The sequence below is a fragment of the Argentina silus genome, assembly GCF_951799395.1.
Source record: "Argentina silus genome assembly, chromosome: 11".
NCBI lineage: Eukaryota > Metazoa > Chordata > Actinopteri > Argentiniformes > Argentinidae > Argentina > Argentina silus.
The window spans coordinates 14,861,565-14,887,137 of record NC_139665.1 but is presented as its reverse complement, the minus strand read 5'-3'; the positions used below and the strand labels follow the sequence as shown (position 1 = coordinate 14,887,137).

The 25,573-nt window shown below is 41.5% G+C and overlaps 1 protein-coding gene across 1 annotated transcript; it reads right to left on the bottom strand.

Annotated features, from left to right (window-relative positions):
• Window positions 1-1,165: 1,165 nt before the first annotated feature.
• matcap2 (microtubule associated tyrosine carboxypeptidase 2) lies at window positions 1,166-25,573 on the bottom strand (the record flags this gene model as incomplete). Its single annotated transcript, XM_083680206.1, has 7 exons — window positions 1,166-1,324; window positions 1,766-1,863; window positions 2,175-2,480; window positions 20,702-20,834; window positions 21,657-21,800; window positions 23,624-24,303; window positions 25,549-25,573. 7 exons carry the CDS (start codon window positions 25,571-25,573, stop codon window positions 1,166-1,168), a joined length of 1,545 nt encoding a protein of 514 aa, XP_083536332.1.

The following is a 25,573-nucleotide window of genomic DNA, read 5'->3' as shown; positions in this document are numbered from 1 at the left end:
AGGGCAATTGTGGTGAAGCAGCAGCATACCTGCTTCCCAAATTAGGTCAGTGTCAACAACACAATATGAATGATCAAGTATATCACAGTGTTCAGTTCTCAAACAGGTACGAAAAAGCAATAACATCAACAACCACCTGTGAAACATTAGTACGAAAGGAGCTCCACACTACATTGCTATTACATAGTGCGTTAAAAACACTAGGCTTCTTGGGGTTGTTGTTTCTTAAAGGAAAGGAACATCTCATTAGAGTGTGTGGTAAGGAAACTGCCAGAAACTGCAGTTCATAGGTGAAAGGTCAGAAACGCTGAAAGTGCAAACAGTAAGACGTGTGTTTGAGGGGATCGCTGCTGCACCAAGCCCTTGAATCAGGGGAATCATGTAGTACAGTGTGGACCGCATGTGTGTGTGTGAGTGTGTGTGTGTGTGTGTGTGTGTGTGTGTGTGTGTGTGTGACCTTCAGGGGGAAAATACACATTGTTATCCCCTGTGTATGCCCATGCTATCGCCTACTGGTTCAGCATGTACGCACATCACTATGATAAGAACAGTGCAGACAGACATAGAGGGCTCTCATGTTGCCTTATTGTCGTTACACCGCTGTCTTGTGCTCTGTTGGGGGGGTAGAACGTGTCCATACCTCAATTTCCCACTCATGGCGTCACATGACATATGGATGTGGATCAGTGCTGTGCTCTTATGTTGCATTAGTCGCCATCTTCTCTCCTGTATGTCTCTTTGCCGCCCGATCCCGACAAACACACTCCCACACTTTCAATTGGTGGTTCCCTGAACATCGACTACAACAACCAACAACCATTAGTAGTAAAAACCCAAAGAAAAACCCAGAAGAAAAAGTACCATAGGTAGAACGAATCCATGTTGTCTTTGGACAGGAGACTGATAGAAGTACACTTTGCTTTGAGGTGCATGAGAGAGAGAGAGAGAGAGAGAGAGGGAGAGAGTGAGAAACAGTGCGTTGCACATGTCACATACACAGCTACTGTACCATGCATGGAGGTGATGGTGGTGATGGTGGTGAGAGATGCAGGGCTGTCATTGGTGGAGGGACATGTCACTGACTTTAATGAGGTTTTGGTAGCTGGTTTGAGGCGTGCATGCTGGGGGTCAGGGCGGGGTCATCACCACACCTCTCTGGGCATGCTCAGATGAGAATCCTCAGCTCCTCGTCGGTCAGCTGGTTGACCTCCATGATCTTCTCCAGCTGTTCAGCGTAGCACACCTGGTCCTGCAGGAAGTGGGGGATGCGGACGTTCTCCATCAGAGCCAGGCCTTTCAGACGATCCACGTCCTCGTACGACACCTGAGCAGAGCAGGCAGACAGAAGCAATGGAGATAAGAGCTCATGTTCTCATTATCATCAACGGCAAACAGGGCATGATGATGTCATAAAGGAAGCCTATCTGTGCTAGTAAACACGTTCTGAGACACATGCTTTCTTTCTTCTCTTCTGTTCGTCTGAGAGAGGTGGCCTCTTCACTCCTCCTGGTTACATGAGCTTATTAAGCCGTATTGTTTCTGTGCAATGTGCGTACCTGTGTTATTTCATGTGCAAATTTCACTGTTTGGTGAAAGGAAGAGAGAGGGAGCAATGTAAGTGCACTGTGGCACCCTAATATCCAAACAGCCTGGAAAAGCCAATTGTATGTTGGCCTTGTGCCTCCTGTGTTATTGTGAAGACAAAAAAGGAAATGATGTCATACCAGCCTTAGTTGGATACACAAACAGTCCCACAATCACCCACCTTCCCAAGGGCCATCAGCAGCTGAAAGTCAATCTTCTCTCTGTGCCTCAGGATCTTCAGGATGCCATCCAGATACACCTGGTCCTTACTGAAACAGCCTGAAACACACCAAGTCCATTCATAATTCGCTACATCACTGCTTTAAAAACACTGCAGCAATGTGCTCTGATATGTGTGTGTGTCCTGGCAGGCTGTCATATAGAATTTATATGTCAGGGGAGGCTGGTGGAGGTAGAAATCGGAGGACGGGCTCATTCTAATGCATGGAATGGAATGGGTTTGATTCCTTTCCTCATTCCGTTCCATGCATTACAATGTGGCCCGTCCTCCAATTTATACCTCCACCAGCCTCCCATGCCATATGTAGTTTCTGACATTGCATGTCAGGTGAATGCTAGGTGCACGCTACCTGGCTGTGCCGTGTCCGTCTGGCCCCTCTTGGCGCGGACACAGTAGTCCCAGCGGGTGCTTGGGTCCTGGACGAAGCGGCCCAGGCTGTGGAAGAGCTGTGTGAATGACAGGTGGCTGGCCTGGTAGACGGTGTAGTAGAGCAGGGCAGCGCGCCACAGCGTGGGGTCTTTCCTGAACAGGACACTGTGGATGCTGGCCAGGCCCTCCTCGGTGGGGTTCAGGGGCTTCAGGTTGAGCTTCTTCCTGCCAAGGCTGCTACTCCAGGGCTGCTGGCCGTTGTTGATCCCTCGGAAGTAGTGTGTGCCTGGGAGGAGACAGACACAGCTTATTAACACAGCGTCTAGATCGGTGACACTTAAAGCTACGGGGCACATACGCATCAGGGGAGGCTGGATGATGTAGAAATGGGATGGAATGAAGAATGGCATCAATGTGTGTTCTGCCTCCACCAACTTCCACTGACAGACATACGCACTTGCCACTTACATCAAATTATTTGATGAAAATAGCTTATGATATATACGAAATAGCTTATTTGCCAACAAGGCCGGAAACTACAGTTATTTGTATTTTAGTTTGACTCATACAGAGTATTCTACACTACATCAGCAGCTAATGAAATTGCTATCAAAAGGTGACCATCAAAAATGACATTTAGACACATTGTTTGTGGTTGACTGAGGGAGGTAACTGAGCCTTGTTGACAACCTGACCGCTGACCTCATTCTAGATAGAACTAACAACAGTGCTGAGAACATCAGACAGGTGAATTAGGCCAAGGAGAGCAGAGCTCCTTGGAATTACTGTGCACAGCAACTTAATTATTGAGTGGTCCAGGAGTAACGCTTGTCTTAATCTGAATGTGCTGCACTGGCTGTGGTGCCTGTTCATCTGTAAATACAGCTATTTTTGCACAAGCCTAGCCCTCCTGACCAATTAGAAAGATAAAAGAGAAACTCTCTGTGGTACTGCACATTACACTCTGAGATCAACCAAAAACCAAAAAAGGTTCTAAATGGAATCCAAAAAAACGTTCTACAGTACATGGAAATCAAAAGAGTTCTTCAAAAGGTTCTGCCACAAGAACAGCTGAAGAACACTCTTGGAACCCTTTTTTCTAAGACTGAATTAGATTGAGAATCATTTGTCGCGGATTTCAAGATTGCGGGACAGAGTCAGAACCAACTTGACTCATAATTTTCAGTCCTGTCAGGTTCACTCTGCATTAGTAAACCAAGTGCAGCTTTAAGGAGATATTTTTTCTTCCCCATGTCTGTTATTTCCCAAATGTAAATGTAAATGTAATGTAAAAATGTTGTGTTCCCCATGTTTGTTGTTTCGAGAGAACAAATACCATGCAGTTGAAAAAGGCTCCGCTGAGATTCGAACTCAGGATCTCCTGTTTACTAGACAGGCGCTTTAACCAACTAAGCCACGGCGCCTGCTGATCCCATTACGGAATTCAGCTAATTTATCAAACAACAAAATTAGATTGAGAATCATTTGTTGAGGGTTTCAAGTATCCGGGACAGAGTCAGAACCAACTTCACTCATACTTTGCAATGGTAAACAAACAGATTTTCTGCGATATTTTGTTTTCCATATGTTTGTTGTTTCTTGAGAACAAATACCCTGCAGTTGGAAAAGGCTCCGCTGAGATTCGAACTCAGGATCTCCTGTTTACTAGACAGGCGCTTTAACCAACTAAGCCACGGCGCCTGCTGATCCCATTACGGAATTCAGCTAATTTATCAAACAACAAAATTAGATTGAGAATCATTTGTTGAGGGTTTCAAGTATCCGGGACAGAGTCAGAACCAACTTCACTCATACTTTGCAATGGTAAACAAACAGATTTTCTGCGATATTTTGTTTTCCATATGTTTGTTGTTTCTTGAGAACAAATACCCTGCAGTTGGAAAAGGCTCCGCTGAGATTCGAACTCAGGATCTCCTGTTTACTAGACAGGCGCTTTAACCAACTAAGCCACGGCGCCTGCTGATCACTTTTACAGAGATCCCATTACGGAATTCACCAAATTTATCAAACCACAAAATTAGATTGAGAATCATTTGTTGAGGGTTTCAAGTTTCCGGGACAGAGTCAGAACCAACTTCACTCATAATTTACAGTACTATTATGTTCACTTTGCATTGGTAAACCAAGTGCAGATTTTCTACGATATTTTGTTTTCCATATGTTTGTTGTTTCTTGAGAACAAATACCCTGCAGTTGGAAAAGGCTCCGCTGAGATTTGAACTCAGGATGTCCTGTTTACGAGACAGGCGCTTTAACCAACTAAGCCACGGCGCCTGCTGATCACTTTTTCAGAGATCCCATTTCGGAATTCAGTTAATTTATCTAACCACAAAATTTGATTGAGAATCATTTGTCGATGATTTCAAGATTCCGGGACAGAGTCAGAACCAACTTTACTCATAATTTGTAGTTCGGTCATGTTGACTTTGCATTGGTAAAGCAACTGCAGATTTCCGTTGATATTTTGTTTTCCATATGTTTGTTGTTTCTTGAGAACAAATACCCTGCAGTTGGAAAAGGCTCCACTGAGATTCGAACTCAGGATCTCCTGTTTACTAGACAGGCGCTTTAACCAACTAAGCCACGGCGCCTGGGTATGAGGTTTTAAGAGATGCCATTTCGGAATTCACCTAATTTATCTAACCACAAAATTAGATTGAGAATCATTTGTTGAGGGTTTCAAGTTTCCGGGACAGAGTCAGAACCAACTTCACTCATAATTTACAGTACTATTATGTTCACTTTGCATTGGTAAACAAACTGCAGATTTTCTGCGATATTTTGTTTTCCATATGTTTGTTGTTTCTTAAGAACAAATACCCTGCAGTTGGAAAAGGCTCCGCTGAGATTCGAACTCAGGATCTCCTGTTTACTAGACAGGCGCTTTAACCAACTAAGCCACGGCGCCTGGGTATAAGGTTTTAAGAGATGCCATTTCGGAATTCACCTAATTTATCTAACCACAAAATTAGATTGAGAATTATTTGTCGAGGATTTCAAGACAGTCAAAAGCAACTTCACTCATAATATGCAGTCCTGTCACGTTCAATCTGCCTTGGTAAACCAAGAGCAGCTTTTAGGAGATATTTTGTTTTGTACACGTCTGTTGTTTCTTGAGAACAAATACCCTGTAGTTAGAAAAGGCTCCGCTGAGATTTGAACTCAGGATCTCCTGTTTACGAGACAGGCGCTTTAACCAACTAAGCCACGGCGCCTGCTGATCACTTTTATAGAGATCCCATTTCGGAATTCAGTTAATTTATCTAACCACAAAATTTGATTGAGAATCATTTGTCGATGATTTCAAGATTCCGGGACAGAGTCAGAACAAACTTTACTCATAATTTGTAGTTCGGTCATGTTGACTTTGCATTGGTAAAGCAACTCCAGATTTCCGTCGATATTTTGTTTTCCATGTGTTTGTTGTTTCTTGAGAACAAATATCCTGCAGTTGGAAAAGGCTCCGCTGAGATTCGAACTCAGGATCTCCTGTGTACGAGACAGGCGCTTTAACCAACTAAGCCACGGCGCCTGGGTATGAGGTTTTACGAGATCCAATTTCGGAATTCAGCTAATTTATCAAACCACAAAATTAGATTGAGAATCATTTGTTGAGGGTTTCAAGTTTCCGGGACAGAGTCAGAACCAACTTCACTCATAATTTACAGTACTATTATGTTCACTTTGCATTGGTAAACAAACTGCAGATTTTCTGCGATATTTTGTTTTCCATATGTTTGTTGTTTCTTAAGAACAAATACCCTGCAGTTGGAAAAGGCTCCGCTGAGATTCGAACTCAGGATCTCCTGTTTACTAGACAGGCGCTTTAACCAACTAAGCCACGGCGCCTGCTGATCACTTTTACAGAGATCCCATTACGGAATTCACCAAATTTATCAAACCACAAAATTAGATTGAGAATCATTTGTTGAGGGTTTCAAGTTTCCGGGACAGAGTCAGAACCAACTTCACTCATAATTTACAGTACTATTATGTTCACTTTGCATTGGTAAACAAACTGCAGATTTTCTGCGATATTTTGTTTTCCATATGTTTGTTGTTTCTTAAGAACAAATACCCTGCAGTTGGAAAAGGCTCCGCTGAGATTCGAACTCAGGATCTCCTGTGTACGAGACAGGCGCTTTAACCAACTAAGCCACGGCGCCTGGGTATGAGGTTTTACGAGATCCCATTACGGAATTCAGCTAATTTATCAAACCACAAAATTAGATTGAGAATCATTTGTTGAGGGTTTCAAGTTTCCGGGACAGAGTCAGAACCAACTTCACTCATAATTTACAGTACTATTATGTTCACTTTGCATTGGTAAACAAACTGCAGATTTTCTGCGATATTTTGTTTTCCATATGTTTGTTGTTTCTTAAGAACAAATACCCTGCAGTTGGAAAAGGCTCCGCTGAGATTCGAACTCAGGATCTCCTGTTTACTAGACAGGCGCTTTAACCAACTAAGCCACGGCGCCTGGGTATAAGGTTTTAAGAGATGCCATTTCGGAATTCACCTAATTTATCTAACCACAAAATTAGATTGAGAATTATTTGTCGAGGATTTCAAGACAGTCAAAAGCAACTTCACTCATAATATGCAGTCCTGTCACGTTCAATCTGCCTTGGTAAACCAAGAGCAGCTTTTAGGAGATATTTTGTTTTCCACACGTCTGTTGTTTCTTGAGAACAAATACCCTGTAGTTAGAAAAGGCTCCGCTGAGATTTGAACTCAGGATCTCCTGTTTACGAGACAGGCGCTTTAACCAACTAAGCCACGGCGCCTGGGTATGAGGTTTTACGAGATCCAATTTCGGAATTCAGCTAATTTATCAAACCACAAAATTAGATTGAGAATCATTTGTTGAGGGTTTCAAGTTTCCGGGACAGAGTCAGAACCAACTTCACTCATAATTTACAGTACTATTATGTTCACTTTGCATTGGTAAACAAACTGCAGATTTTCTGCGATATTTTGTTTTCCATATGTTTGTTGTTTCTTAAGAACAAATACCCTGCAGTTGGAAAAGGCTCCGCTGAGATTCGAACTCAGGATCTCCTGTTTACTAGACAGGCGCTTTAACCAACTAAGCCACGGCGCCTGCTGATCACTTTTACAGAGATCCCATTACGGAATTCACCAAATTTATCAAACCACAAAATTAGATTGAGAATCATTTGTTGAGGGTTTCAAGTTTCCGGGACAGAGTCAGAACCAACTTCACTCATAATTTACAGTACTATTATGTTCACTTTGCATTGGTAAACAAACTGCAGATTTTCTGCGATATTTTGTTTTCCATATGTTTGTTGTTTCTTAAGAACAAATACCCTGCAGTTGGAAAAGGCTCCGCTGAGATTCGAACTCAGGATCTCCTGTTTACTAGACAGGCGCTTTAACCAACTAAGCCACGGCGCCTGCTGATCACTTTTACAGAGATCCCATTACGGAATTCACCAAATTTATCAAACCACAAAATTAGATTGAGAATCATTTGTTGAGGGTTTCAAGTTTCCGGGACAGAGTCAGAACCAACTTCACTCATAATTTACAGTACTATTATGTTCACTTTGCATTGGTAAACCAAGTGCAGATTTTCTACGATATTTTGTTTTCCATATGTTTGTTGTTTCTTGAGAACAAATACCCTGCAGTTGGAAAAGGCTCCGCTGAGATTTGAACTCAGGATCTCCTGTTTACGAGACAGGCGCTTTAACCAACTAAGCCACGGCGCCTGCTGATCACTTTTTCAGAGATCCCATTTCGGAATTCAGTTAATTTATCTAACCACAAAATTTGATTGAGAATCATTTGTCGATGATTTCAAGATTCCGGGACAGAGTCAGAACCAACTTTACTCATAATTTGTAGTTCGGTCATGTTGACTTTGCATTGGTAAAGCAACTGCAGATTTCCGTTGATATTTTGTTTTCCATATGTTTGTTGTTTCTTGAGAACAAATACCCTGCAGTTGGAAAAGGCTCCGCTGAGATTCGAACTCAGGATCTCCTGTTTACGAGACAGGCGCTTTAACCAACTAAGCCACGGCGCCTGGGTATGAGGTTTTACGAGATCCAATTTCGGAATTCAGCTAATTTATCAAACCACAAAATTAGATTGAGAATCATTTGTTGAGGGTTTCAAGTTTCCGGGACAGAGTCAGAACCAACTTCACTCATAATTTACAGTACTATTATGTTCACTTTGCATTGGTAAACAAACTGCAGATTTTCTGCGATATTTTGTTTTCCATATGTTTGTTGTTTCTTAAGAACAAATACCCTGCAGTTGGAAAAGGCTCCGCTGAGATTCGAATTCAGGATCTCCTGTTTACTAGACAGGCGCTTTAACCAACTAAGCCACGGCGCCTGGGTATAAGGTTTTAAGAGATGCCATTTCGGAATTCACCTAATTTATCTAACCACAAAATTAGATTGAGAATTATTTGTCGAGGATTTCAAGACAGTCAAAAGCAACTTCACTCATAATATGCAGTCCTGTCACGTTCAATCTGCCTTGGTAAACCAAGAGCAGCTTTTAGGAGATATTTTGTTTTCTACACGTCTGTTGTTTCTTGAGAACAAATACCCTGTAGTTAGAAAAGGCTCCGCTGAGATTTGAACTCAGGATCTCCTGTTTACGAGACAGGCGCTTTAACCAACTAAGCCACGGCGCCTGCTGATCACTTTTATAGAGATCCCATTTTGGAATTCAGTTAATTTATCTAACCACAAAATTTGATTGAGAATCATTTGTCGATGATTTCAAGATTCCGGGACAGAGTCAGAACAAACTTTACTCATAATTTGTAGTTCGGTCATGTTGACTTTGCATTGGTAAAGCAACTCCAGATTTCCGTCGATATTTTGTTTTCCATGTGTTTGTTGTTTCTTGAGAACAAATATCCTGCAGTTGGAAAAGGCTCCGCTGAGATTCGAACTCAGGATCTCCTGTTTACGAGACAGGCGCTTTAACCAACTAAGCCACGGCGCCTGGGTATGAGGTTTTACGAGATCCAATTTCGGAATTCAGCTAATTTATCAAACCACAAAATTAGATTGAGAATCATTTGTTGAGGGTTTCAAGTTTCCGGGACAGAGTCAGAACCAACTTCACTCATAATTTACAGTACTATTATGTTCACTTTGCATTGGTAAACAAACTGCAGATTTTCTGCGATATTTTGTTTTCCATATGTTTGTTGTTTCTTAAGAACAAATACCCTGCAGTTGGAAAAGGCTCCGCTGAGATTCGAACTCAGGATCTCCTGTTTACTAGACAGGCGCTTTAACCAACTAAGCCACGGCGCCTGCTGATCACTTTTACAGAGATCCCATTACGGAATTCACCAAATTTATCAAACCACAAAATTAGATTGAGAATCATTTGTTGAGGGTTTCAAGTTTCCGGGACAGAGTCAGAACCAACTTCACTCATAATTTACAGTACTATTATGTTCACTTTGCATTGGTAAACAAACTGCAGATTTTCTGCGATATTTTGTTTTCCATATGTTTGTTGTTTCTTAAGAACAAATACCCTGCAGTTGGAAAAGGCTCCGCTGAGATTCGAACTCAGGATCTCCTGTTTACTAGACAGGCGCTTTAACCAACTAAGCCACGGCGCCTGCTGATCACTTTTACAGAGATCCCATTACGGAATTCACCAAATTTATCAAACCACAAAATTAGATTGAGAATCATTTGTTGAGGGTTTCAAGTTTCCGGGACAGAGTCAGAACCAACTTCACTCATAATTTACAGTACTATTATGTTCACTTTGCATTGGTAAACAAACTGCAGATTTTCTGCGATATTTTGTTTTCCATATGTTTGTTGTTTCTTAAGAACAAATACCCTGCAGTTGGAAAAGGCTCCGCTGAGATTCGAACTCAGGATCTCCTGTTTACTAGACAGGCGCTTTAACCAACTAAGCCACGGCGCCTGCTGATCACTTTTACAGAGATCCCATTACGGAATTCACCAAATTTATCAAACCACAAAATTAGATTGAGAATCATTTGTTGAGGGTTTCAAGTTTCCGGGACAGAGTCAGAACCAACTTCACTCATAATTTACAGTACTATTATGTTCACTTTGCATTGGTAAACCAAGTGCAGATTTTCTACGATATTTTGTTTTCCATATGTTTGTTGTTTCTTGAGAACAAATACCCTGCAGTTGGAAAAGGCTCCGCTGAGATTTGAACTCAGGATCTCCTGTTTACGAGACAGGTGCTTTAACCAACTAAGCCACGGCGCCTGCTGATCACTTTTTCAGAGATCCCATTTCGGAATTCAGTTAATTTATCTAACCACAAAATTTGATTGAGAATCATTTGTCGATGATTTCAAGATTCCGGGACAGAGTCAGAACCAACTTTACTCATAATTTGTAGTTCGGTCATGTTGACTTTGCATTGGTAAAGCAACTGCAGATTTCCGTTGATATTTTGTTTTCCATATGTTTGTTGTTTCTTGAGAACAAATACCCTGCAGTTGGAAAAGGCTCCGCTGAGATTCGAACTCAGGATCTCCTGTTTACTAGACAGGCGCTTTAACCAACTAAGCCACGGCGCCTGGGTATGAGGTTTTAAGAGATGCCATTTCGGAATTCACCTAATTTATCTAACCACAAAATTAGATTGAGAATCATTTGTTGAGGGTTTCAAGTTTCCGGGACAGAGTCAGAACCAACTTCACTCATAATTTACAGTACTATTATGTTCACTTTGCATTGGTAAACAAACTGCAGATTTTCTGCGATATTTTGTTTTCCATATGTTTGTTGTTTCTTAAGAACAAATACCCTGCAGTTGGAAAAGGCTCCGCTGAGATTCGAACTCAGGATCTCCTGTTTACTAGACAGGCGCTTTAACCAACTAAGCCACGGCGCCTGGGTATAAGGTTTTAAGAGATGCCATTTCGGAATTCACCTAATTTATCTAACCACAAAATTAGATTGAGAATTATTTGTCGAGGATTTCAAGACAATCAAAAGCAACTTCACTCATAATATGCAGTCCTGTCACGTTCAATCTGCCTTGGTAAACCAAGAGCAGCTTTTAGGAGATATTTTGTTTTCTACACGTCTGTTGTTTCTTGAGAACAAATACCCTGTAGTTAGAAAAGGCTCCGCTGAGATTTGAACTCAGGATCTCCTGTTTACGAGACAGGCGCTTTAACCAACTAAGCCACGGCGCCTGCTGATCACTTTTATAGAGATCCCATTTTGGAATTCAGTTAATTTATCTAACCACAAAATTTGATTGAGAATCATTTGTCGATGATTTCAAGATTCCGGGACAGAGTCAGAACAAACTTTACTCATAATTTGTAGTTCGGTCATGTTGACTTTGCATTGGTAAAGCAACTCCAGATTTCCGTCGATATTTTGTTTTCCATGTGTTTGTTGTTTCTTGAGAACAAATATCCTGCAGTTGGAAAAGGCTCCGCTGAGATTCGAACTCAGGATCTCCTGTTTACGAGACAGGCGCTTTAACCAACTAAGCCACGGCGCCTGGGTATGAGGTTTTACGAGATCCAATTTCGGAATTCAGCTAATTTATCAAACCACAAAATTAGATTGAGAATCATTTGTTGAGGGTTTCAAGTTTCCGGGACAGAGTCAGAACCAACTTCACTCATAATTTACAGTACTATTATGTTCACTTTGCATTGGTAAACAAACTGCAGATTTTCTGCGATATTTTGTTTTCCATATGTTTGTTGTTTCTTAAGAACAAATACCCTGCAGTTGGAAAAGGCTCCGCTGAGATTCGAACTCAGGATCTCCTGTTTACTAGACAGGCGCTTTAACCAACTAAGCCACGGCGCCTGCTGATCACTTTTACAGAGATCCCATTACGGAATTCACCAAATTTATCAAACCACAAAATTAGATTGAGAATCATTTGTTGAGGGTTTCAAGTTTCCGGGACAGAGTCAGAACCAACTTCACTCATAATTTACAGTACTATTATGTTCACTTTGCATTGGTAAACAAACTGCAGATTTTCTGCGATATTTTGTTTTCCATATGTTTGTTGTTTCTTAAGAACAAATACCCTGCAGTTGGAAAAGGCTCCGCTGAGATTCGAACTCAGGATCTCCTGTTTACTAGACAGGCGCTTTAACCAACTAAGCCACGGCGCCTGCTGATCACTTTTACAGAGATCCCATTACGGAATTCACCAAATTTATCAAACCACAAAATTAGATTGAGAATCATTTGTTGAGGGTTTCAAGTTTCCGGGACAGAGTCAGAACCAACTTCACTCATAATTTACAGTACTATTATGTTCACTTTGCATTGGTAAACAAACTGCAGATTTTCTGCGATATTTTGTTTTCCATATGTTTGTTGTTTCTTAAGAACAAATACCCTGCAGTTGGAAAAGGCTCCGCTGAGATTCGAACTCAGGATCTCCTGTTTACTAGACAGGCGCTTTAACCAACTAAGCCACTGCGCCTGGGTATAAGGTTTTAAGAGATGCCATTTCGGAATTCACCTAATTTATCTAACCACAAAATTAGATTGAGAATTATTTGTCGAGGATTTCAAGACAGTCAAAAGCAACTTCACTCATAATATGCAGTCCTGTCACGTTCAATCTGCCTTGGTAAACCAAGAGCAGCTTTTAGGAGATATTTTGTTTTCCACACGTCTGTTGTTTCTTGAGAACAAATACCCTGTAGTTAGAAAAGGCTCCGCTGAGATTTGAACTCAGGATCTCCTGTTTACGAGACAGGCGCTTTAACCAACTAAGCCACGGCGCCTGCTGATCACTTTTACAGAGATCCCATTTCGGAATTCAGTTAATTTATCTAACCACAAAATTTGATTGAGAATCATTTGTCGATGATTTCAAGATTCCGGGACAGAGTCAGAACCAACTTTACTCATAATTTGTAGTTCAGTCATGTTGACTTTGCATTGGTAAAGCAACTCCAGATTTCCGTCGATATTTTGTTTTCCATGTGTTTGTTGTTTCTTGAGAACAAATATCCTGCAGTTGGAAAAGGCTCCGCTGAGATTCGAACTCAGGATCTCCTGTTTACTAGACAGGCGCTTTAACCAACTAAGCCACGGCGCCTGCTGATCCCATTACGGAATTCAGCTAATTTATCAAACAACAAAATTAGATTGAGAATCATTTGTTGAGGGTTTCAAGTTTCCGGGACAGAGTCAGAACCAACTTCACTCATACTTTGCAATGGTAAACAAACAGATTTTCTCCGATATTTTGTTTTCCATATGTTTGTTGTTTCTTGAGAACAAATACCCTGCAGTTGGAAAAGGCTCCGCTGAGATTGGAACTCAGGATCTCCTGTTTACTAGACAGGCGCTTTAACCAACTAAGCCACGGCGCCTGGGTATGAGGTTTTAAGAGATGCCATTTCGGAATTCACCTAATTTATCTAACCACAAAATTAGATTGAGAATTATTTGTCGAGGATTTCAAGACAGAGTCAAAAGCAACTTCACTCATTATATGCAGTCCTGTCACGTTCACTCACCCTTGGTAAACAAACTGCAGATTTTCTGCGATATTTTGTTTTCCATATGTTTGTTGTTTCTTAAGAACAAATACCCTGCAGTTGGAAAAGGCTCCGCTGAGATTCGAACTCAGGATCTCCTGTTTACTAGACAGGCGCTTTAACCAACTAAGCCACGGCGCCTGGGTATGAGGTTTTAAGAGATGCCATTTCGGAATTCACCTAATTTATCTAACCACAAAATTAGATTGAGAATTATTTGTCGAGGATTTCAAGACAGAGTCAAAAGCAACTTCACTCATAATATGCAGTCCTGTCACGTTCACTCTGCCTTGGTAAACCAAGAGGAGCTTTTAGGAGATATTTTGTTTTGTACACGTCTGTTGTTTCTTGAGAACAAATACCCTGTAGTTAGAAAAGGCTCCGCTGAGATTTGGACTCAGGATCTCCTGTTTACGAGACAGGCGCTTTAACCAACTAAGCCACGGCGCCTGCTGATCACTTTTACAGAGATCCCATTTCGGAATTCAGTTAATTTATCTAACCACAAAATTTGATTGAGAATCATTTGTCGACGATTTCAAGATTCCGGGACAGAGTCAGAACCAACTTTACTCATAATTTGTAGTTCGGTCATGTTGACTTTGCATTGGTAAAGCAACTGCAGATTTCCGTTGATATTTTGTTTTCCATGTGTTTGTTGTTTCTTGAGAACAAATATCCTGCAGTTGGAAAAGGCTCCGCTGAGATTCGAACTCAGGATCTCCTGTTTACGAGACAGGCGCTTTAACCAACTAAGACACGGCGCCTGGGTATGAGGTTTTACGAGATCCAATTTCGGAATTCAGCTAATTTATCAAACCACAAAATTAGATTGAGAATCATTTGTTGAGGGTTTCAAGTTTCCGGGACAGAGTCAGAACCAACTTCACTCATAATTTACAGTACTATTATGTTCACTTTGCATTGGTAAACAAACTGCAGATTTTCTGCGATATTTTGTTTTCCATATGTTTGTTGTTTCTTAAGAACAAATACCCTGCAGTTGGAAAAGGCTCCGCTGAGATTCGAACTCAGGATCTCCTGTTTACTAGACAGGCGCTTTAACCAACTAAGCCACGGCGCCTGCTGAACACTTTTACAGAGATCCCATTACGGAATTCACCAAATTTATCAAACCACAAAATTAGATTGAGAATCATTTGTTGAGGGTTTCAAGTTTCCGGGACAGAGTCAGAACCAACTTCACTCATAATTTACAGTACTATTATGTTCACTTTGCATTGGTAAACAAACTGCAGATTTTCTGCGATATTTTGTTTTCCATATGTTTGTTGTTTCTTAAGAACAAATACCCTGCAGTTGGAAAAGGCTCCGCTGAGATTCGAACTCAGGATCTCCTGTTTACTAGACAGGCGCTTTAACCAACTAAGCCACGGCGCCTGCTGATCACTTTTACAGAGATCCCATTACGGAATTCACCAAATTTATCAAACCACAAAATTAGATTGAGAATCATTTGTTGAGGGTTTCAAGTTTCCGGGACAGAGTCAGAACCAACTTCACTCATAATTTACAGTACTATTATGTTCACTTTGCATTGGTAAACAAACTGCAGATTTTCTGCGATATTTTGTTTTCCATATGTTTGTTGTTTCTTAAGAACAAATACCCTGCAGTTGGAAAAGGCTCCGCTGAGATTCGAACTCAGGATCTCCTGTTTACTAGACAGGCGCTTTAACCAACTAAGCCACGGCGCCTGGGTATAAGGTTTTAAGAGATGCCATTTCGGAATTCACCTAATTTATCTAACCACAAAATTAGATTGAGAATTATTTGTCGAGGATTTCAAGACAGTCAAAAGCAACTTCACTCATAATATGCAGTCCTGTCACGTTCAATCTGCCTTGGTAAACCAAGAGCAGCTTTTAGGAGATATTTTGTTTTCCACACGTCTGTTGTTTCTTGAGAACAAATACCCTGTAGTTAGAAAAGGCTCCGCTGAGATTTGAACTCAGGATCTCCTGTTTACGAGACAGGCGCTTTAACCAACTAAGCCACGGCGCCTGGGTATGAGGTTTTACGAGATCCAATTTCGGAATTCAGCTAATTTATCAAACCACAAAATTAGATTGAGAATCATTTGTTGAGGGTTTCAAGTTTCCGGGACAGAGTCAGAACCAACTTCACTCATAATTTACAGTACTATTATGTTCACTTTGCATTGGTAAACAAACTGCAGATTTTCTGCGATATTTTGTTTTCCATATGTTTGTTGTTTCTTAAGAACAAATACCCTGCAGTTGGAAAAGGCTCCGCTGAGATTCGAACTCAGGATCTCCTGTTTACTAGACAGGCGCTTTAACCAACTAAGCCACGGCGCCTGCTGATCACTTTTACAGAGATCCCATTACGGAATTCACCAAATTTATCAAACCACAAAATTAGATTGAGAATCATTTGTTGAGGGTTTCAAGTTTCCGGGACAGAGTCAGAACCAACTTCACTCATAATTTACAGTACTATTATGTTCACTTTGCATTGGTAAACAAACTGCAGATTTTCTGCGATATTTTGTTTTCCATATGTTTGTTGTTTCTTAAGAACAAATACCCTGCAGTTGGAAAAGGCTCCGCTGAGATTCGAACTCAGGATCTCCTGTTTACTAGACAGGCGCTTTAACCAACTAAGCCACGGCGCCTGCTGAACACTTTTACAGAGATCCCATTACGGAATTCACCAAATTTATCAAACCACAAAATTAGATTGAGAATCATTTGTTGAGGGTTTCAAGTTTCCGGGACAGAGTCAGAACCAACTTCACTCATAATTTACAGTACTATTATGTTGACTTTGCATTGGTAAAGCAACTGCAGATTTCCGTTGATATTTTGTTTTCCATGTGTTTGTTGTTTCTTGAGAACAAATATCCTGCAGTTGGAAAAGGCTCCGCTGAGATTCGAACTCAGGATCTCCTGTTTACGAGACAGGCGCTTTAACCAACTAAGCCACGGCGCCTGGGTATGAGGTTTTACGAGATCCAATTTCGGAATTCAGCTAATTTATCAAACCACAAAATTAGATTGAGAATCATTTGTTGAGGGTTTCAAGTTTCCGGGACAGAGTCAGAACCAACTTCACTCATAATTTACAGTACTATTATGTTCACTTTGCATTGGTAAACAAACTGCAGATTTTCTGCGATATTTTGTTTTCCATATGTTTGTTGTTTCTTAAGAACAAATACCCTGCAGTTGGAAAAGGCTCCGCTGAGATTCGAACTCAGGATCTCCTGTTTACTAGACAGGCGCTTTAACCAACTAAGCCACGGCGCCTGCTGATCACTTTTACAGAGATCCCATTACGGAATTCACCAAATTTATCAAACCACAAAATTAGATTGAGAATCATTTGTTGAGGGTTTCAAGTTTCCGGGACAGAGTCAGAACCAACTTCACTCATAATTTACAGTACTATTATGTTCACTTTGCATTGGTAAACAAACTGCAGATTTTCTGCGATATTTTGTTTTCCATATGTTTGTTGTTTCTTAAGAACAAATACCCTGCAGTTGGAAAAGGCTCCGCTGAGATTCGAACTCAGGATCTCCTGTTTACTAGACAGGCGCTTTAACCAACTAAGCCACGGCGCCTGCTGATCACTTTTACAGAGATCCCATTACGGAATTCACCAAATTTATCAAACCACAAAATTAGATTGAGAATCATTTGTTGAGGGTTTCAAGTTTCCGGGACAGAGTCAGAACCAACTTCACTCATAATTTACAGTACTATTATGTTCACTTTGCATTGGTAAACAAACTGCAGATTTTCTGCGATATTTTGTTTTCCATATGTTTGTTGTTTCTTAAGAACAAATACCCTGCAGTTGGAAAAGGCTCCGCTGAGATTCGAACTCAGGATCTCCTGTTTACTAGACAGGCGCTTTAACCAACTAAGCCACGGCGCCTGGGTATAAGGTTTTAAGAGATGCCATTTCGGAATTCACCTAATTTATCTAACCACAAAATTAGATTGAGAATCATTTGTCGATGATTTCAAGATTCCGGGACAGAGTCAGAACCAACTTTACTCATAATTTGTAGTTCGGTCATGTTGACTTTGCATTGGTAAAGCAACTGCAGATTTCCGTTGATATTTTGTTTTCCATATGTTTGTTGTTTCTTGAGAACAAATACCCTGCAGTTGGAAAAGGCTCCGCTGAGATTCGAACTCAGGATCTCCTGTTTACTAGACAGGCGCTTTAACCAACTAAGCCACGGCGCCTGGGTATGAGGTTTTACGAGATCCAATTTCGGAATTCAGCTAATTTATCAAACCACAAAATTAGATTGAGAATCATTTGTTGAGGGTTTCAAGTTTCCGGGACAGAGTCAGAACCAACTTCACTCATAATTTACAGTACTATTATGTTCACTTTGCATTGGTAAACAAACTGCAGATTTTCTGCGATATTTTGTTTTCCATATGTTTGTTGTTTCTTAAGAACAAATACCCTGCAGTTGGAAAAGGCTCCGCTGAGATTCGAACTCAGGATCTCCTGTTTACTAGACAGGCGCTTTAACCAACTAAGCCACGGCGCCTGCTGATCACTTTTACAGAGATCCCATTACGGAATTCACCAAATTTATCAAACCACAAAATTAGATTGAGAATCATTTGTTGAGGGTTTCAAGTTTCCGGGACAGAGTCAGAACCAACTTCACTCATAATTTACAGTACTATTATGTTCACTTTGCATTGGTAAACAAACTGCAGATTTTCTGCGATATTTTGTTTTCCATATGTTTGTTGTTTCTTAAGAACAAATACCCTGCAGTTGGAAAAGGCTCCGCTGAGATTCGAACTCAGGATCTCCTGTTTACTAGACAGGCGCTTTAACCAACTAAGCCACGGCGCCTGCTGAACACTTTTACAGAGATCCCATTACGGAATTCACCAAATTTATCAAACCACAAAATTAGATTGAGAATCATTTGTTGAGGGTTTCAAGTTTCCGGGACAGAGTCAGAACCAACTTCACTCATAATTTACAGTACTATTATGTTGACTTTGCATTGGTAAAGCAACTGCAGATTTCCGTTGATATTTTGTTTTCCATGTGTTTGTTGTTTCTTGAGAACAAATATCCTGCAGTTGGAAAAGGCTCCGCTGAGATTCGAACTCAGGATCTCCTGTTTACGAGACAGGCGCTTTAACCAACTAAGCCACGGCGCCTGGGTATGAGGTTTTACGAGATCCAATTTCGGAATTCAGCTAATTTATCAAACCACAAAATTAGATTGAGAATCATTTGTTGAGGGTTTCAAGTTTCCGGGACAGAGTCAGAACCAACTTCACTCATAATTTACAGTACTATTATGTTCACTTTGCATTGGTAAACAAACTGCAGATTTTCTGCGATATTTTGTTTTCCATATGTTTGTTGTTTCTTAAGAACAAATACCCTGCAGTTGGAAAAGGCTCCGCTGAGATTCGAACTCAGGATCTCCTGTTTACTAGACAGGCGCTTTAACCAACTAAGCCACGGCGCCTGCTGATCACTTTTACAGAGATCCCATTACGGAATTCACCAAATTTATCAAACCACAAAATTAGATTGAGAATCATTTGTCGATGATTTCAAGATTCCGGGACAGAGTCAGAACCAACTTTACTCATAATTTGTAGTTCAGTCATGTTGACTTTGCATTGGTAAAGCAACTCCAGATTTCCGTCGATATTTTGTTTTCCATGTGTTTGTTGTTTCTTGAGAACAAATATCCTGCAGTTGGAAAAGGCTCCGCTGAGATTCGAACTCAGGATCTCCTGTTCACTAGACAGGCGCTTTAACCAACTAAGCCACGGCGCCTGCTGATCCCATTACGGAATTCAGCTAATTTATCAAACCACAAAATTAGATTGAGAATCATTTGTTGAGGGTTTCACGTTTCCGGGACAGAGTCAGAAGCAACTTCACTCATAATTTACAGTACTATTATGTTCACTTTGCATTGGTAAACAAACTGCAGATTTTCTGCGATATTTTGTTTTCCATATGTTTGTTGTTTCTTAAGAACAAATACCCTGCAGTTGGAAAAGGCTCCGCTGAGATTCGAACTCAGGATCTCCTGTTTACTAGACAGGCGCTTTAACCAACTAAGCCACGGCGCCTGCTGATCACCTTTACAGAGATCCCATTACGGAATTTACCACATTTATCAAACCACAAAATTAGATTGAGAATCATTTGTTGAGGGTTTCAAGTTTCCGGGACAGAGTCAGAATCAACTTCACTCATAATTTACAGTACTATTATGTTCACTCTGCCTTGGTAAACCAAGAGGAGCTTTTAGGAGATATTTTGTTTTCTATTTGTCTGTTGTTTCCTGAGAACAAATACCTTGTAGTTAGAAAAGGCTCCGCTGAGATTTGAACTCAGGATCTCCTGTTTACTAGACAGGCGCTTTAAGCAACTAAGCCACGGCGCCTGGGTATGAGGTTTTAAGAGATGCCATTTCAGAATTTACAGTACTAGTCAAAAGTTTGGACACAAACTTGCCAAGAGTGTGCAAAGCAGTCATCAAAGCAAAAAAATGGCTAGTTTGAAGAATCTTAAATATAAAACATATTCTGGTTTGTTTAACAGTTAACCAACTAAGCCACGGCGCCTGGGTATGAGGTTTTAAGAGATGCCATTTCGGAATTCACCAAAACCAACTTCACTCATAATATGCAGCCCTGTCACGTTCAACTCTGCATTGGTAAACCAATTCCAATTTTGAGGAGATATTTTGTTTTCTCTATGTCTGTTGTTTCTTGAGAACAAATACCCTGCAGTTGAAAAAGGCTCCGCTGAGATTCAAACTCAGCGTCTATTGTACACAACAGTGGAGGATGGTGGAGGGAGAAATCGGAGGCTCATTGTAATGCATGGAACGGAATGAGGAATGTTATCAAACACGTCTCTGGGGTGGTACCCACCAATCTCATGCCTGAGCATGCCTTCCAGCCAGTGCTCCCTGGCCGTGGAGATGTTGATGGTCATCGTGGGCCGGCCGTTCACCACCGTCATGGAGGCCCTGGAGAGGAGGTCGTCTGTCACGTGGACCACTATCTGCCAACACACCCCACAGAGTCGGATTACTTTGATAATTTTTTGTTGAGAAATGACAAATAAAGCTAGTCTGTATTTCGAGTGACTGACTAAGTCTCACACAGTCTACAAGATGTATTGTTCTGCTGCTCTTTTTTGTAAATTTGTAAATTAAGTATACGGTGTGCTAATTGTTCACTGAGATATTGTTATGTCAGAGAGAAAGCCTAGGTGTCCTTTGTCCCGTTGAGTAGATAAAAGAGGTACAAAGTTAGAGGGATGCCTTCCGCCAGGTTGACAGCTTTTGCAAGGTTTTAGTTTCCCAGAGAACGTGCTCTTTGATGGTGGCGGCACATCTGCTGAATAAGCAGGATTGATGAATAATCCTTTATGACACATTCTGGACCATGAAGGTCAAAAACCGCAGGAGGCAGCAAGAATAAAAAGGCAGAGGCTTATCTGTGATGCTCCAGCCCTCTTAAAATGCATCTCCCAAAACACCTGAAAACCCCTCTGCATACAGTAGCATACATACATCAGTGTAGGTTGAAATCGGAGGACGGGCTCATTGTAATCCATGGAACGTAATGAGGAATGAGGAATGGTGTGTTTGATACCATTCCTGATTCTGTTCCATGCATTACAATAAGCCCGTCCTCTGATTTCTACCTCTCCCAGCCTCCCCTGATGTATGTATGCTGTGCAGAGGGATTTTCTGGTGTTTTGGGAGATGCGTTTGAAGAGGACTGGAGCATCACAGATAAGCCTTTGGCATTATTCACACCAACAAATACAAATTCCTCACATTCTATAGCCTGTAACAACCCAGCCCTGTCCTCTCACCTCCCCCATACAGCCCTCCTTCTCCATGTACTTCTTGACGTTGTACCAGATGCGACTCTTGGTGAGGAGGTTGCCCCCAGTGGCCTGTTCAAACCTCTCATAGTTTCCATACTTCTGTAGGGCCAGCTCCATGATCCTCACCGCCTGCAGGGGGCAGAGGAGAGCAACACAACAGTCTCATTTCCATTGTGGTCCTCCAGTAAGATGACAGGGGATGGGCAAGACTGGCATATCCATAGACCATTCAGTTGAAGCATATCCCATCACAATGGTGTGGGATGTGAACTCATCTCCACATTAGAGATCTGAAAATGTCAATGTGAACTGATACTCAAGTCACTTTAGGGGCTTTAACTTTGGTTCTGGGGATAATAAGAACTGAACAAATGACAAGTAGTCTCAACTCATCCTTCAGTTAATTTGTTTTGAAGGATATATATATATATACCATTTATGTAAGCGCATATATATATATATATGTGCTTACATAAATGGTTCCCTATTTGGAATAGCATTGCACTGTGTCTCTTAGGCTTAGCCTCTGCCTTGATGTGGCCATCTCCTATGGCCAGGACAGGTTAAGGTTCTCCACTCTCTGTGGTCAGTGCTCTGGACTAATAGATGTCCCCTAGAGATCATTAGAGTGATCGTTCACCCTAGTAAACATGCCACATAGAATGTAATAAGGCACTGATAATTTGAGTCGAGAGCAGAGCTCAAGTTAGTGCAGTTGTTATGCAATAATAGCCTAATAGCTAATGCTAATGCTAACATTCAGGGTTTAGGGTTACTGGATGAAAATAATCTACATGTTGTTGGGTGCCATAGGCTAATTTGTCTTTCACGGTTTATTTTACTTCACATAATTGATCGTTAGCATGGAGGATCCATCAAAAAAAAAAGGTGTCTATCTTGGCATCGCTGGGAAGAATGGCCACACAATTCTACACAATGGGAACGTGTAAAACAAGAGTCCAGAGGAAGAAAGAAAACATGATAGCACAAGCCGCAATGTCCTCCACAGGATCACTTTTCCCGTAGAGTTCACTCAACCACAGACACCGGCCCTCTCTCTTACTCTAATCTCTATACTAGTGTTACCCTGGTTGGCAACAGAACACCATGGGGGCGACCATTGTTCCAAACAATCCAAGAAACACTAGACCAGACCACTGCTAAACTAGGTCTCTCGGCCTATACATCAAACACAGGGGAGGCTGGTGGGGGTGGAAATCGGAGGACGGGCTCATTGTAATGCATGGAACGGAATGAGGAATGGTATCAAATACACGTGTTTGATACCATTACTTCTTCCATTCGATGCAATATAATGAGCCCGTCCTCCAATTTCCACCTCCACCAGTCTCCACTGATCAAACAGTAGATCTCAGGGTCGGGTTCAGGCACTGTTTCGTTGGTAGTAGAAGGCTTATTAATGGAAAGTAAAGCCCTTTCTTCTTACTGATCTGTCCGCCCGCACTCCTGCTTGTAGCTCCATTAACTAGCGAATCATGAAAGGTACAAAGCCTCCCTTCTCTCTCTTGTTAGGGTAATCAGAACACATTAACTGTTATTGATCTGTTGATTGAGAGTAGTTCAATCACAATCAGCGTTATGTGGATAGTGCACAAAGGCATGTTTTCTCGCCTTAATCCTACAAGACTGTCTCTTTCCACCTCAGTTGTCAGTGTTTTTAGACACTTTTTTTTATTTATTTACTTTACTTAGCCTGAGCCTCTGTAGGAGCCCTGGGAGAGGTAGATAGATACTATAGAAGCTCTCTGGCCTGACCCTTGGCACAATGTGGATCTCTCTCTAAAATCAGCCAGCTCGGACACCTGGGGCATGGTGTGGATCAGGTAAAAACCTGCACCAACCTCTGTACGTGCCTATGTGTCTGATTCATGCAGCCCCGACTGTATATTTTCCTAATGCTGACTGTAGCGCACCTGTGATGTGCTTCTTACCTGTGTCAGGAAGCGGTCAGAGGCATTGTTGTGTCGAGCCAGCACAAGCGGAGACACAGGATTGCTATACTCAAATTTAGGGTTGTAGTTGAAGTCTGACTTGAAAAACTTGGCCTTCTCCTTCTCCACGTTGGACGGTTTGATGGCGGTGAGGATGCAGAGCTTCTTGGCGGTGTTCTCCCCCTCCCTGGTAGTCCCTAATTTGGACAGTGAGGGGAGTTTGGTACGGGGCGAGGTGGACAGGATCTTCCTTGGCCGGGCAACAGGGCGAGGGGACAGGCCCATGGTGCTGCCCAGCACTGTGATGCTGTGTGCTGGCCTGGAGCTGCTGAGGAAGCTGCCTGAAGCGAAGACATGGGAGTGCCTGGTATCACCACTGCCTTCCTGGCTGGAAAGGAGCAGAGGGGCGATGGATGGATGGCGGTTGTCATGTCTGCTTGATGTGGAGGCACATCTTACTGTCTTCTTGGGCCTCCTGTAAGGGGAGTGCTTTGGGCTCTGTCTCTCTTCCTCCTCACTCTGCATCAGAACGTTATAGCTGCTAGTCCCAGTGGTGAAGAGGTCCTTGAGGACACTGGACGACAGCTTCTCCAGGCACATCTGGGACGGGCTCACAGGCTTGTCAGTAGGGCTCAGGATGTGTTTTTTGGACAGCTCCAGTTCTGGCCAGTGGAGCCTTTCTGAAACGAGGGACGGCACGAGAGAGCAGTCATGATATGGGCTACGCGAGGGCCCTGATTCTAATGCAGCAGCTTATTTTAGATTATCATTCACATACAGACTTCTAGGAGGTACAGATCTAGGTAGACTAATCCTATTAAGATAAGAGTAAGACCTAAATAAAAGAACTTCATTCTGCAGCCCAGTTCTAAAGCAAGTATTCTGTGAGTCTGTTAAGTGTGCATTGTGAACAGACCTGATTAAAGGTTTATTCATTGGCTTAAACTTGTGCTTTCATGGATTTGGCGATGCAACAATCATCCTCAGGCAATAAAAGCTCTTCTTCCATTTCATCCACTCACAGTTCACAATAAATATACATCAAATGGAAACATCTGACAGCATCAGCAATTGTATCGGCAGTCTTTTGTGGGACTATCAACTACTGCATGCTTCATTAAGTTGCATGTCCAATGTATAGGCCTATCAAATTATTCTCTTATGCAACCAAATTATTCTCATCTTGTCTCCAGAGTCTGACAGGATAGCAGCAGACCGTGCAGGGCATCCTGTCGTGAGCTCCGGTAAAATGACCGGGAGCATCATCATACTGAAGCAGGCACTCTACTCTGACAGTGGAGCGATTAAAGTGGATACATGCAACCACAGCACAAACAAATGACCGCAGCTTCACTGTGATCAGGGTGGAAACGAGATACCAAAACAAATCTTTCAACAAGGTAAAAACTCAGTACAGTAGTTACCCAGCTAAGCCATAAAACAAACTTAATCTTGTGCTTGAAATACATATTGCTATCCTTTCATAATACATTTCAATATGTCCACACTGACAGGAATAGCATATAGCCTTAATAATAATAATAATAATAATAATAATAATAATAATACATTTATTTTGTATAGCGCTTTTCTCATTCCATGGAGAGAACAAGAATGGATAGATAAATAAAAAGTCAAACAAAAGCACAGTCAGTAAAAACAACAATAAAAATAGTTGAAGATGAAAAGCAAGTTCAAAAAGATGTGTTTTGAGGGGTCGTTGGAAGGAATAATACAGTTAGGTTTATCATAGATCACTCATAAATGCATATGCCATTATAGTGTATAGCCATTCCCTTGCTTGACAGATTTGTGTCACTGTGTGGTGGGTGTGGAATCCATATCTGGCTCTCTGGTCTGGCTTGAACAGTGTTTTTGTTTGCCAGCAACGCTAACTCATACAAATAAAGAACATAGATACGTACCAGTGACTTTTATTGATTCAAGCAT